This window comes from Styela clava, chromosome 4, assembly GCF_964204865.1.
Source record: "Styela clava chromosome 4, kaStyClav1.hap1.2, whole genome shotgun sequence".
Taxonomy (NCBI): Eukaryota; Metazoa; Chordata; class Ascidiacea; order Stolidobranchia; family Styelidae; genus Styela; species Styela clava.
Genome location: NC_135253.1, coordinates 21,701,122 through 21,714,333, shown reverse-complemented (window position 1 = coordinate 21,714,333; position 13,212 = coordinate 21,701,122). Strand labels below are relative to the sequence as shown.

Genomic DNA, 13,212 nt, shown 5'->3' with positions numbered 1-13,212 from the left:
AACGATTCATGTATATTTGCTAAATCTGAAATCAACTGGTTTGAAATACGCGACACAAAGAGAATTGTTTTGGGTCGATGTGGCGAAAATCTTTCAACTTTGAACCCACGTTTCCCAACCGGAAAGAAAGAGAGGAGGGTGTTCTTGGGGTAGAATTTTATGTTTTATTTGCCGTAGTGTTACTAATTTTTTTTATTTATAAGTAACTTGAACTGTGCTTTAGTTCGAACATTTCGCTTTATACTATGCAATTGAAGGATCCTGCGGTACACTAACGCAAAGGCATTAAGGATTGGGAGTTAGTCTCGCGTAACCTTTGCTGATGATTATAGTTTGCTTATAACTGCACCTACTCTGAGCTCGGGGAATTCTAAAAAGTTCCATATATTTGGCGGAACTGTTTCTTTTACCTTGGTTATATGGCGTCGCATATCTTCGCAACGTAAAGACTCTGTATGAAGGCCACCGCTAGTCGCCGCCTATCTACCCCAGGCTCAGTGATAAAATGATACCTTTTCCTATCGTGCTACTCTAATTAGTGCTTTGAAATAGAAGAAAAATTAATACCGAATGCGAAAACGATTATTAAAAAATTGTTCCCAAACAATTTCGGCTCTGACTCTATATTTCCATCCGCCACCCCCACCCAAAAACGAAAAGTCGAATCAAATGTATAGTGTCATGCATGCAGTTTAATAAATAAAAAGAACAATTTTCAAAATGCTTGGCACATAATGGGGTCGTCAAAAAATTGTGACGTAACAAAATGCATCTGAAAATTGCGTCGAGTATTCGTCGTCTATACGTTTCCATCAGTCCGTCATCGTAAAATATTAAGTCCATATAGCGGTAACGTATTCAATTATCGTTTTTAAGGGGTTATTCAAGATTCGTGACGTCATGATATATGACGTCATGTATTTTTTGACAATAAATTCTAAATGTTAATGAATCGTAGCTTCATAATATTAAAGTAAAATAGCCAGGATGCGGTTGAATTTTGAAAATGCAATAAAAAGACAGCAAAAAATTTTAAAATTTTTTTTAGTAAGGGGATCAATGTTCGTGACATCAGCATTTATGACGTCGTCTATCTTTTTGAATACTCAATGTCAAATGTAAATACGCCACCGCATGAACGAACAAAATTAATTTTTTTGTCTAAATTTCATTTCTATCTTCTTCAGAGATGTTGAATCCTCCGCAGACGAATCCCACGTCACTCCTTGACCAGCTTGCTCGGGTATTCCCCCCCAAATATAAACACCATTGGGATTTGCTTGCTGGCAATCGCTGAACCAGAATCCACCAAACACTAAGGAAGCGCAGTTATCGTCTTCGTTCGCATCATTGTCTACGTCATAAGTAGTGAATTTCATTCCATTATGCGTTGACAATGAATCTCCAGCGTCGCCATCGTAGCCGTCAACTCGAAGCTCGTATTGTTCGTCTTCTGATCCAACATTGAAGATTCTAAAACGAGAAAAAGTAAGGAATTAGACTTTCCAATTATGACTCGACTTGACTTGTGACTCAAGAGTGCAGTGACTTGATTTGACTTAGGGATCAAATTTTTGTGACTCCGGATTACTCGACGTCGAGTTTATAGAATTTTACTCATACTGGTTGAACCAGAGTGAAACTGTAGTCCATAGTTGAGTTAAATTTAAAATGAGATTTATATTCGACCCGAGAGAGCAGAGTCGATAAAGCGGCTCAATCATGTGGCAAACCACGGCCTCTCGTCAGAGAACTAATCCACAACGATCAAGGGATTAACTAGTAAGCATAATGGTCGTTTAAATGAGCATCATCCTTTTTGTTTTACTCGTAACAACGACTAATCGTAAATAGGTTAACGATGTCGGGTATCGTGATAGTTAACAAGTAATTTGTTTCCGATTTATGTTCTTGTATTTTATTCGAAGAAGATTCTTTAAAAAAGGACCATGTTTTTCTACCCTAAAATAAGCGGAATCTATCAATAATCACTCTCATGCCGAGACATGCTTCAAATCATTCTCCAAGTCGAATTGAACCAGTAGATACAAAATATTAAATCAAGTCTCACTCGGTCAAAAATTAAATCAAGCAAAACCGGGTCATATTCTATATTTCTCTATTTTTAGTCGTTGGTATTGATATAAATGAGTCGAGCCTACCCAAATTTCACTGCTTATTTATTTCAATTTCGAGTCGAATTCGCCGGTAGGAGTATTAGCCCTACGCCGAGTCATCCCATGGAGTGATGAGTTGACTTACCCATAATAAGCATATGAAACGGTATCATTCCAATCTGACATCTCGACCATCAACTCATATTCTCCGTTTTCGGTCAGTAAATGAAGCTTTTCTAATCCTGTGAGCAATATAAAGCTATTTTGAAACGATTTGTTCAGAAACTTGATGGGGCAGCCGAATTCACAGCTTCGTGACATGTCCTATCCAGTGGTGGGATTCAGCCGTATTGCACCGTTTTTTTTAACCGTCTCACGTAATTATATGAGATCAGCGAACCGGTTAGCATTACTGGTTACTCTCAATGACTTTTTGTAACAGAACCGGCTGAAAAATATGACTTTTGTGATGGAACCGGCTGACAAATAAATTGAATCCCACCGCTGGTCCTATCCAATTCAAGAGTCCTGCTGCACACTAACACAAAATGTGTTTTTGTAACGATTCGTCCGACCAAAATCAGACTTCCTCAAACAAACAGTTGCAACAATGACAAGAAAAGAACGATCATACTGTTTATAAATACCTTTGAATTGGGAGTTGGTCTCGCGCAACCTCTACCGATAGTTAGATTTGTGGGTACGCCTGAAGTATGCGCACCAAGATGTCGCACAACCTGAACCCTAACCTAATACACTACCTGAGTTCAGGTTGTGCGCCATCTTGGTGCGCATACTTCAGGAGGTCCGATTTGTGACACTGGTGTTATAGGCTAATATCTTAGGTTTAAACCCCGCACTTTGATCGAGACACGGGTCAATAAAAACATGTTCAGTGCTCGTCATCGAACTAAACTCAGACTCTTATTAGCATATGACACTTTTGAGGTCGCCTACATTTCAAATATATAAATCACCCAGAGAACAATTACCTTGAGTGTGCGTGACTTTGCTTTGAGCAAATTTTTTTGGAAATACTAAATAAGTTATTTGAAAAGTTGAAAAATTGACTCGGCTAACATCGAGTCGTCATGTCTGATCCGAGTCGAGTTAATCCGAGTTTTCTCAAAGATGGTCGAGTCAAATTTTACATCTCCCGCGTATGTTTCGAGTCAAGTTTTCTAATTCGAGTCATCAAGAAAATATCAAAATTTGATCCGAGTCGTCATAAGGGGCGTAATCATGAATTTTCAATGAGAGGGGGGAGGGGGGGGTGAAATTTTGGATTGGGTGTCGCTTCATGATAACCGGTATTAGTTTTTGCGCCTCCCCTAACCCTGAGATGCCATTTTTGCGTTGTTGTTTATTTTGTTTGTAGAAGGTGTATTTACACAATGGTGAAAATTCCGATTGCTCCCTGCCAAGTTGGACGGCAACAGCTAGCGACCCGCAAGCGAACCCCCTCTGGTCGTCATATATGATCAGAGTTTTGCTATCCCCAGAAAAAAATAATAAAATAAATCTTCTTACCAAGCCAAAACTCTCCCGTCAAATCCCCGAATCCGGAAACATATTCATCCCAAGATTTTGTGAAATTGACCGAGCCATCTAGACGTCTTTGGAATACCTGGAAAGTTTTTATCATTAATTGAAAAGCCTGCTGAAATAAAAGTTTTAACAGTAATATTCATCTTGTTTAATTCAGTGGCTCTCAAACGCTGGCGTGCGCCCCACATAAGGGGAGTAGGCAATTTTTTGAGGGGGCCAGAAGCTAATTAAAAATAAAAAGTTTGAGAACCACTGGTGTAATCAGTAACTATATTTCATCATGAGAGTATGTAAAATATTTTAAGAGAAGAAAATTAAATCGTTTTTCGCCCAAGCCAAACCAGTCGGTACTCGGTTATAACCAGTTTAGACCAGTCCAAACCGGAAAACCCCGTTTATAAAAACTTCAATGCTCACGGTCCATCCGCCTCCATCACTTGTGATGTCACAAAACACTTGATAGGTCCCCATCAAAAGTTCGTCATAGACTGTGGCAATTCCTCCGCGCCCATCGAAGTCTTGCAAATTATTCGATTGCACGGAATTACAGCCAGTTGGATACGCAAAATCTGAAAGTAAAAAGGGATTTATTTCATTGCTGACACAAAAGTACGTTTAAGTTAAGATCGCGCGGGTTTTAGGCAAGCTTGAGTCATTGCTCCGAATCGTGTTGAACACTAGTCACTATTCATCATAGACTCGAAATGACTTGGATTATTTAAATCAGTGTTTCCCGCGGGCCAATTACGGCTCCGTAACGATTTAATATGGCCCGCCGAACTAATAGTGAAATAGTTTAACACTTTACTTTTTTCTTTTGTTACGTTCTAGATACCAATTGTTACGTCATCGTCGCAGTAGCACGTGTAAAGTCGTAACAATTCAATTACACCGGCATTTTTATTTTCACATGACGATACTGGTAATGGCCCCTAGAAGGCGCTCGCTTCACCCGCCCGCGAATATCCCTGCGCTGTTAATTTTGGACCCCGGCCAATCAACTTTGGGTGCCACTGATCTAAATGAAATGACTCGAACTCGTCGTCAACTAACCAGCAGTGAAACTAAGCTCGTTGATTTTTACGAGTTCGGGATTAATTCAGGATCGGGATGACTCGACATGACTCGAAGTTTTACGACTTCTTTACAACATTGATTTAAACATTGCTCACAACACTCACCAAGGGAGCAATAATTTTGGTAAGTCAAATTATATTGGGTTAGCATTCCGGCACTTCTTAGAATACGATAACTCCTAACGTGCCAGGTGTTAGAATCGATCATTCGTTAAACATATTCCAGGTTACATGACTACTTACTCGGGACTCAAATGCATAAGTCAACCTATACTAAAAAGCCGTGGGCGGCTGTAGGCGGTTTTGAGTAGTTTAAAGCCCATAGCGGATAGCTAATTCATAATTTTTGTTTTTCTTAAGTGATTCGGATCCGGATATAATCATTTTTGACTCCATAACACTGGTAAATTCACTTACGTCCAATTTCTTCTTCCACGATGTCCAGCACAACCTTCAAACTGAAATACTGACTGGTGAATTCGTCATTGAGAGCTGAACACAAAAAAGCAAATTCAGTCATTTTATAATGATAAATTATCACACCATAGATTAAAGATTTCGAGTGCGATTTTATTGTTTGTCAAATACCGTTTCGAGCCTGTAAAAAATACCAGCTTAAACCGGTTCACACCAGTTCAAACCAGAAAAAGTTGTGCAAAATACCTCAACCATTGTGTAACAAATTTGGTTGCCAACTGATATTATAATTTTAGAACATGATAGAAAAATAGGCCTAAATTATACGCCTTAATAAAACCTTAAGTAGAGAAGGAGCATAAGTAGAGGCTTTAATGCTCCCGAAGTATGTGCACCAAGACGTTAGGTTATCAGGTTCGGGTTATCGTTATCGTTATCAATTGTTAGCCAAGTCGGTGCTCCCGAAGTATGTGTACAAAGATGGCGCACAACCTGAACATGGTATGCGTACCAGGTTAGGCTTCAGGTTGTGTGTCATCTTGGTGCACATTCTTTTGGAGCACCGCCAAGTGAATATACCCCCTGCTTATAGGTCTCTTTACACAACTTGATGTAAAGTAGGCGGACAAAATTAGTATCTCCATATTGGCACACACATTTCTGGAGCGCCTTTTTCGGGGTGTATCAGATGATTGAGCCAAACGCCAAATAGTAATTGCACTTTCATGACATAGTGGCGCCAAAAATATCAATATACTTTGCATGTCTAAAAATATGTTCAGGGCGACAATTTACATAAATTTACCTTCGATTCTGCTGCTCAGGGCTTCTAATTTTGTGCTGTGTTGTTCCAGCGTACTTTGTATACCTGAGAAATAGAATTGAAATTTTTACCAATCTGAGTGATATCATGTTATACCTCATCAAGAATTCTTGATTCTCTTTGTTTGGATTAGGACAAGTTGAGTTAATAATTACGACATTAGCTCAATGTTTTTTGATTCAAGAGTCTTGCTGCACACTAACACAAATGAATGTATTTGTGTAACATTTCGTGTGGCCAGTCAGACAAAACATTACAGAAATGCATTTGTGTTAGTGTGCAGCAAGACTATTGAATCACTTAGGATAGTTATCTTTACTTTTGCTACAGCATCCTTGCACTATATGCATACGGATCCGCCGACACAAAAACATAGAAGAAGGATAAGTAGTTTGTCTCGCAGAAACCAAATCATTAGCGCAAGTTAACTCAATACTTTGCGTTTATTTTAACTCTTTTGTAAACAAATTTCCATGCTTTGTTGAGGACTGGAAGCTAAACAATTTGAGAATCGAAGTATATTACGACGTCATATACATGTACTGTACTGTGTACTGTGGTACTGTAGTACTACAGTGTACTGTAGTAAATTTAAATTTCTCTGCACGGGGTGAAGTGTTAATAAAAATGAGTTTGCTAGAATAGTACTTTACCTTCTAAAGCTGCGAGAATGTCGTCTGATTGCGTGGCGTCGTCACCAGAATCTGACTGTCCTTCTCTGCCCTCGTATTCTGCGTCACTGCTGTCGTCATCAGCCACGTCACTGCTTTCGGCATTACCATCGTTACTTGCATCATCTGCTACGTCATTTTCTGCATCTTCTGCGTCGGCTGCGTCACCTTCTGCGTCTGCCGCGTCACTTTGTGCGTCTTCAGCGTCATCTCCTGCTTCGGCTGCGTCATCTTCTGCTTCTGTAGCGTCACCTTCTGCTTCTGCAGCGTCACCTTCTGCGTCTGATTCGTCACTTTCTGCGTCTGCTGCGTCACCTTCTCCGTCTGATGCGTCACTTTCTGCGTCTGCAGCGTCACTTTCTGCGTCTGCCCAGTCGTAGGCACCGTACTCTCCACTTCGACCGCCACCATTGCCGTCATTTGCTGCATTTTGACCCTCACCATTTGCATCGCCGCCATGGGTATTGGCATCACCGCCATAGTTATTGGCATCACCGCCATAGTTATTGGCATCACCGCCATAGTTATTGGCATCACCGCCATAGTTATTAGCATCACCGCCATAGTTATTTGCATTGCCGCCATAGTTATTTGCATTGCCGCCATAATTATTGGCATTACGGCCATAATTATTGGCATAGCCGCCATAGTTATTGCCAGCACCTTTCTCGCCGCCGCCATTATTGTTGTAACCCCCGTTGTCACCATAGTAATTCCGTGCTCCGTAATCATTGTACGCCCCGCCACCACCCGATCTCTCCCCGGCATATCCGCCATCGCCATATTTTCCATCGCCACCATAATATCTACTGCCATCATATCTTTTTCCTTCTTGGCCACTATTTTTCACAAAAACAGGGTAGTAGTTATCGGCTTTCAAATTTTTTTTAACTGTTGCCTCTAATTGGCTCCCAATTAATCCTGCCTTTGCAGCCGCTACAATATAGTCATAAGCAAAGTCGTAAGAGTCACCATCTGGCTTGGGTCTTACAGACTTGGGGCGCTGGTTTCGACTTCGTGGGGGGACAGCACGGGGGCCAACTGGCAAGTCAGCTTTTTTGTCATCTTTGTCGTGCTTTTCACGCCTTTCTTGTTTCTCGCTCCCGGGCCCGTGAAAGCTTTTAGGCGCACGCGGAGAATCTATACGTGCATAGCCGTGTTCGCCGGCTCCAAAGTATTCATATAGCTCATTCACATCTAATTCATCATAATAATCGCTCTGGTAATAATCACCGTCTCTAGCGTAATACCATTGCCCGTCGACATTAGCTAGAGGATCGTCGAAATATTCTTTGCCTCTGAAGTGCTTGCTACCGTGAGGAGCATCGCCACTTCTTGCGGTATCGTCCAAATTACTTTCACTTCCTCTTTGCTCTTCACCGCTGCCATACCATTGCCCGTCAGCATCATATGAAAGGTCGTCGAAATACTCTCCGCCTTCAAACTGCATGCTATCATAAGAAGCATCGCCACTTCTTGCGGTATCGTCCAAATTACTTTCACCTCCTCTTTCCCCTTCACCGCTGCCATCTGTATATCCATTACCATCTTCATATCTATAATCATCTCCGCCTCTGTCCGATGCGCCATAGTTTTCTGCCCCGTCGTATTGATTTTGGGCATCGTTGGCACTTTGGGCATCTCCGCCCGAATTATCACTCCCAGCGCTGTCTGAAGCATCAGATTCGTCGTTTTGACCGTCGCCGGCCGCTTCTTCGCTGCTATCTTCGGCACTATCTCCCGCATCACTTCCAGCATCGTCTTCGCTGTCACTTTCTGCGTTATCGTCTTCACTCGCAGATTCGCCATTATCGTCTCCATTTTCAGTGCCCTGAGTCGAACTTTCAGCGTCACCATAGTCACCCTCTGTGGCGTCTCCATCACTTTCGGTGACATCCCCATCACCTTCGGTGACATCTCCACTGCTTTCGGTGACATCTCCACTACTTTCGGTTACATCTCCACTACTTTCGGTGACATCTACACTCATTTCCGCGTCACCTCCACTACTTTCGGTGACATCTCCACTACTTTCGGAGGCCTCGCCTTCACCTTCGGTGACATCTCCACTGCTTTCGGTGGCGCCACTTTCGGTGGCACCATCGCCACTTTCGGTGTCATTATTAGATTCGCTGTTTTTATTGTTTTTAGTTTTATTTCTATTTTTGTATCTTCCTGCTCTGTTTTCAACATCGTAATCATAATAGTACCAGTCGTCATCGTCTTCATATTGAGTGGCATTTTCTGTGGCATTTTCTTCGTTTTCCGTGGCGCCTTCTCCATTCTCAGATTCTTCAACGCCACTGTCACTTGTGGCGTCCTTGCTGTCGCCGCCATTTTCATCTTGAGCGCGAATTATGTGGCCAAAAAGAAGGCAAGATAAAAGACAAATAACTAATGGCCTCATACTTACGGGCCTCTTATTTCTAAATCTGTCAAATAGAACTTATTTATAATAAAACTGACAACCCAAACCGACTGCATGTTTGACGTAGGCAGTCTGAAATGGTAGGGTCTGGTATAGTTTAGTACCACATGCACTTCTAGTTGAAATGGCTCAACAATTTTTACATATGTCATAACTAACCCCCACCTGACTACGTCACAAAAAAATTACATCATTTTTTGGGCAATCATAGCTATACTTTAACAAGCTATATGACGCGATTGTGACGTCGTAATGACGTAATGTTTGGATGGCATAACCAGGTGGGAGTTAGTAATAACATATGCAATTCGTTATGCTACGCCCACTGGAAGTACTTGTAGTACAACAATATATTAGACCCGAAATTATGGAGGTTTCTTTTTGGTAACGGATTGGCCTCGTTCATTTGGTGATCTCTCTTAAATACCTTCGAGCAAGTCTCTGGACCCGCGGTTTTTAAACTTTTTGATAAAACGGGAGTTTAATGAAACATTCCCAAGGCCTGAGTAACACCTGTACAATAGTTTATTTATCTTTTAATACAATGATAATACATGTATACTTTTTAAATATAATCAAATAAATATTAAATATGCCACTATTATTAGACTTCAAAATCATTTTGTTTGCCTATCTATACTGTATAACTGTATATACTCAAGGTGAAATAATTTGGGGAGAGAGGATATCTCCTGTAATGTCCCCGATTAACCTGAAAAATATATTCAGATTTAAAATTTACCTGTCAGGTAAATAAATTCACTAATACATGCTTGCTTTAGAACAGGGTGGTCCAAGGTTGTCGGCTCCGCGGGCCACAAAATTATTTTTGCATTGTTTGCGGGCCACAATAGTGCCAAGAATAGGTAAACAGTGCAATACAAAACAAACACCCTCATTGTGCAAACACATAGTTATCAGGCATAGCCATTCTAGGCTAATAGAATCCGCATTCGATTTTTAGTTTTCTATGATGCCTATATTGTTTGCATATAATCCGACCAAAAAGTTAGAAAGCCAGATAACAATTTAGACTGCCAAGCACATCATTCAACTTCGCTAGTTTCCCCAGCTATCCATAACACTATTCAATTCAGTGACAATAGTGATGACGATATGTCAAAAAAAATTTTCTGATTAATTTTATGACAAAACAACACAAAATGCGATTTTTTGATTACTCTCCGAATGTGACGCGGGCCACAGATAATGAAGCGCGGGCCACATGTGGTTCGTGGGCCTGGGTTCGGACCACTCTGTTTTTGGATATAAAAAAAATACAAATAGATCGCTTGTTACATTTTTACTGGATTGTCGCGAAATTATTTTCAAAATCCATCTCTTATTCATTAACTTTTTTGAATCCGATCTGAAAGGAATATGTAATGAAATTTTACACCTCTATTATACATAGCTCACGGTTTTTCAGCAAGTCCTCTATCTGTCCTTCTTTGTGCAAATTTGTCTGAAAAATAAGAGATATTTACCTTTAATTATTTTTAATGAGTTTCATGGGCACGATGACTTGATGTTAGAGCGTTAGACTTAATTAACTAAGTCGGTGCTCCTGAAGTATGCGAACCAAGATGGCGGACATCGGAACGTAACATGGGTAACAGGTTAGGGTTAGGCGATAATTTTTTTCCAATTTTCCCTATTTTAGTCCTATTATCAGTTCGAAGACTAGCCAAGAGCCTCCCGTAGTATTTATACCTAAAATTATGGCCTAACCCTAACCTAGTACACATATTACATTCCGATGTCCGCCATCTTGGTTCGCATACTTCGGGAGCCCCACTAAGTTGCTATCCCAGATTACGGATTTCGGGTCCAAACCCCACGTCCGTGCATATTTGCAATTTGTTTCTATCTGCAATTACTTCGGCTATGCTTTGAGGAAACTTACCTAAAGTCAGTGGTGGGATTCAACCGGTTTGCACCGGTTATATAGAACCGTCTCACGGAATTTTATTAGATCAGCGAGCCGGTTAGCTTTACTGGTTACTGTCAATGTTCTGTTTGTAACAGAACCGTCTGAAAATATAACTTGTGTGAAGGAACCGGCTGACAAAAAATTTGAATCCCACCACCGCCTAAAGTTAATTTGATTAATCAATAATGCTGCTACAGACTTGTGTTGAAATGAAGAGCACAAAATTCTATCTAATAGAGCAGTGGTTCCCAAACCGCGGCCCGCGGACAATTATGGCCCGTGTGACAATTCAATATGGCCCGCCGAACTTGAGTGAAATGTTTTAGCATTTTATGTTTACCTTTTGCGGTCTAAATACCGCCAATTGTTACGTCATTATTACAGTTTAAGCACGTGTGTATATTTCTAATAATTCAATTATATCGGTATCTTAATTATACGTACCGGTTCCGGCATTGGTCCCTTGCGGGCGCCCTCTACCGGCCCGCGAATATTCTTCCGCTTCTTATTTTGGCCCTCGGTCAATCACTATACTAGAGTTTCTTACGGAAGAATATCAAATACATTGCTTTCAGCTTCTCACTGGTTACATGCGAATTCTCCCATTTGTAGTTGCGCTTAGAATAAACTTGCCTGAAAAAATAAGAGAACCAAATTTAATTTTACTTAATAAAATATATTTTTTTACAGGATCGGATTAAGATAAAAAAAAAACGTAAATATTACTGTATTTCTATTGGATTTATTCTAGAGTTGTTTCGAAAAAGTTTCAAAAATATTGTAGTTTCTCACATGTTAGTGTACACCAGGGTCGGCCAACCTTTTTGGCCGACGGGCCAAGTTTAGTTTACTAATGATTGCGCGGGCCACCTAACATGGTAATTATTTTCTAGTTTTGCTACACTGACTAAAAGTTAATGAAAAAACAAACAAAACCCTTGCACCAAACTTTCTCGACAATAAGAACAATAAAAAAAACGAAGATAAAGTACAGTACACGTAGATATTTAACTGTGAATGTTGGTTCTGTTTTTCGCTAACCAGTTTGTCAATATTCGCTGAACACTGGTGTTCAGGGTCTTGTTCAAAGTGAAAAAGTTGAGAATTCCACAGACACAGGCTTGCTTTAAAATAAAGAACAAGAAGATTTTGTAACAATTTCAGAAGAGTATATATTCAGAAGAGTATATTATATGTAAGATGATATTTACAACGTCATTATTATTGCTTTATTTATATTTGATTGATTATTACTTCACAAAACGTTGAGGATTACTTCTCCACCAACCCAGTTTTGGGTCGCCACCCACTTGAAAAAACACTTGGTTGTTTAACTCAATGGTAGCAATGAGTAAAATAATCTGGAAAATATTATAAAAAAATAAATTTTAATATCAAAGTTACATTATGTTACTATCATGTTTTATAGCTATATATATCTGTTATAATAACTCACAGTTTATCAGAGTTGTTTGAAATTCATTCTCATCTGTCGTTCTCCGTCGTCACTTTGTTCAAACCAACCTGAAAAAAAGTTAATAAGTCTTTAAATTTGAATATCAACATCAATTTACATATTTTTTATTGATTTGGTTTTATTACAATGAAAATCCTGAGTTCGATTATCACACTCCGGGTAAAATAAACAGCGTGGTGTTTGACAATTAAACTGCGACGACAGTATAGATATCAATTAATGAAAAAAAAAAAAGATCTCCAGGCGATCCAGTTTTGGGTCGCGACTCATAGGTTGGAAAACAATGATTATAGTACCTTGATGATCGCTTTCAATTTCACTATCTGGAATTTCTTTGACGTTGCCTTGAGGAAATTAACCTGGAGAATATTTAAAAAAAAATTAAATTTGAATATTGAAGTTATATTATTTTACTATCATGTAATGGAACTATGCGGGTGTACATAAAGTTCTTTCACAATTTTAATTTTGTTATGAAGTCAGTTCTCAATATATCTTAACCAGGTTTGTTGTTTTTTAATCAGTAATTGTTCAAGTATTTTTACTTCATTCAATACAACTGTGAGGGCCGAAACAATATATGGTATCAATAAATTATCTTTTGCAATTTTAAAAAATTGTAAAAGGACTCTAAAGACACCCTATATATCTCTGATATATTAACTCACGGTTTCTTAGAGGTATTTGAAATTCCTCTATCTGTTATTTCTCCGGCATCGATT

The 13,212-nt window shown here is 39.6% G+C and overlaps 1 protein-coding gene and 1 long non-coding RNA gene across 3 annotated transcripts; both read right to left on the bottom strand.

Moving 5' to 3' along the window:
• Nucleotides 1–672: 672 nt before the first annotated feature.
• LOC120326878 (uncharacterized) lies at nt 673–9,102 on the bottom strand. Of its 2 annotated transcripts, XM_078111735.1 has the most exons (8): nt 6,918–9,102; nt 6,635–6,803; nt 5,964–6,026; nt 5,159–5,233; nt 4,083–4,234; nt 3,648–3,744; nt 2,263–2,359; nt 673–1,473 (listed from the first exon to the last, which is right to left on the bottom strand). In XM_078111735.1, the coding sequence occupies exons 1-8, from the start codon at nt 9,057–9,059 to the stop codon at nt 1,149–1,151; spliced, it is 3,120 nt and encodes a 1,039-aa protein (XP_077967861.1). In that variant the 5' UTR covers nt 9,060–9,102; the 3' UTR covers nt 673–1,148. The 2 variants fall into 2 exon arrangements, with proteins under 2 accessions (XP_077967861.1, XP_039249168.2); XM_039393234.2 differs by having other exon boundaries at nt 6,635–9,101.
• Nucleotides 9,103–11,417: 2,315 nt separating this feature from the next.
• LOC144421971 (uncharacterized) lies at nt 11,418–12,913 on the bottom strand. The gene is made up of 3 exons (XR_013475073.1): nt 12,787–12,913; nt 12,470–12,537; nt 11,418–11,646 (listed from the first exon to the last, which is right to left on the bottom strand). It is a non-coding gene; the product is annotated as an uncharacterized LOC144421971 (long non-coding RNA).
• Between the last annotated feature and the right edge of the window lie 299 nt (nt 12,914–13,212).

Bases quoted from the DNA above. Each gene is read 5' to 3' on its own strand.
- LOC120326878 (XM_039393234.2), bottom strand. From the start codon at position 9,059: ATGAGGCCATTAGTTATTTGTCTTTTATCTTGCCTTCTTTTTGGCCAC. The intron at 3,745-4,082 runs GTGAGCATTGAA...AAAACTTTCCAG, and splicing joins GTGATGGAGGCGGATGGACC to GTATTCCAAAGACGTCTAGA. The intron at 1,474-2,262 runs GTAAGTCAACTC...TTCTCGTTTTAG, and splicing joins GTTTCATATGCTTATTATGG to AATCTTCAATGTTGGATCAG.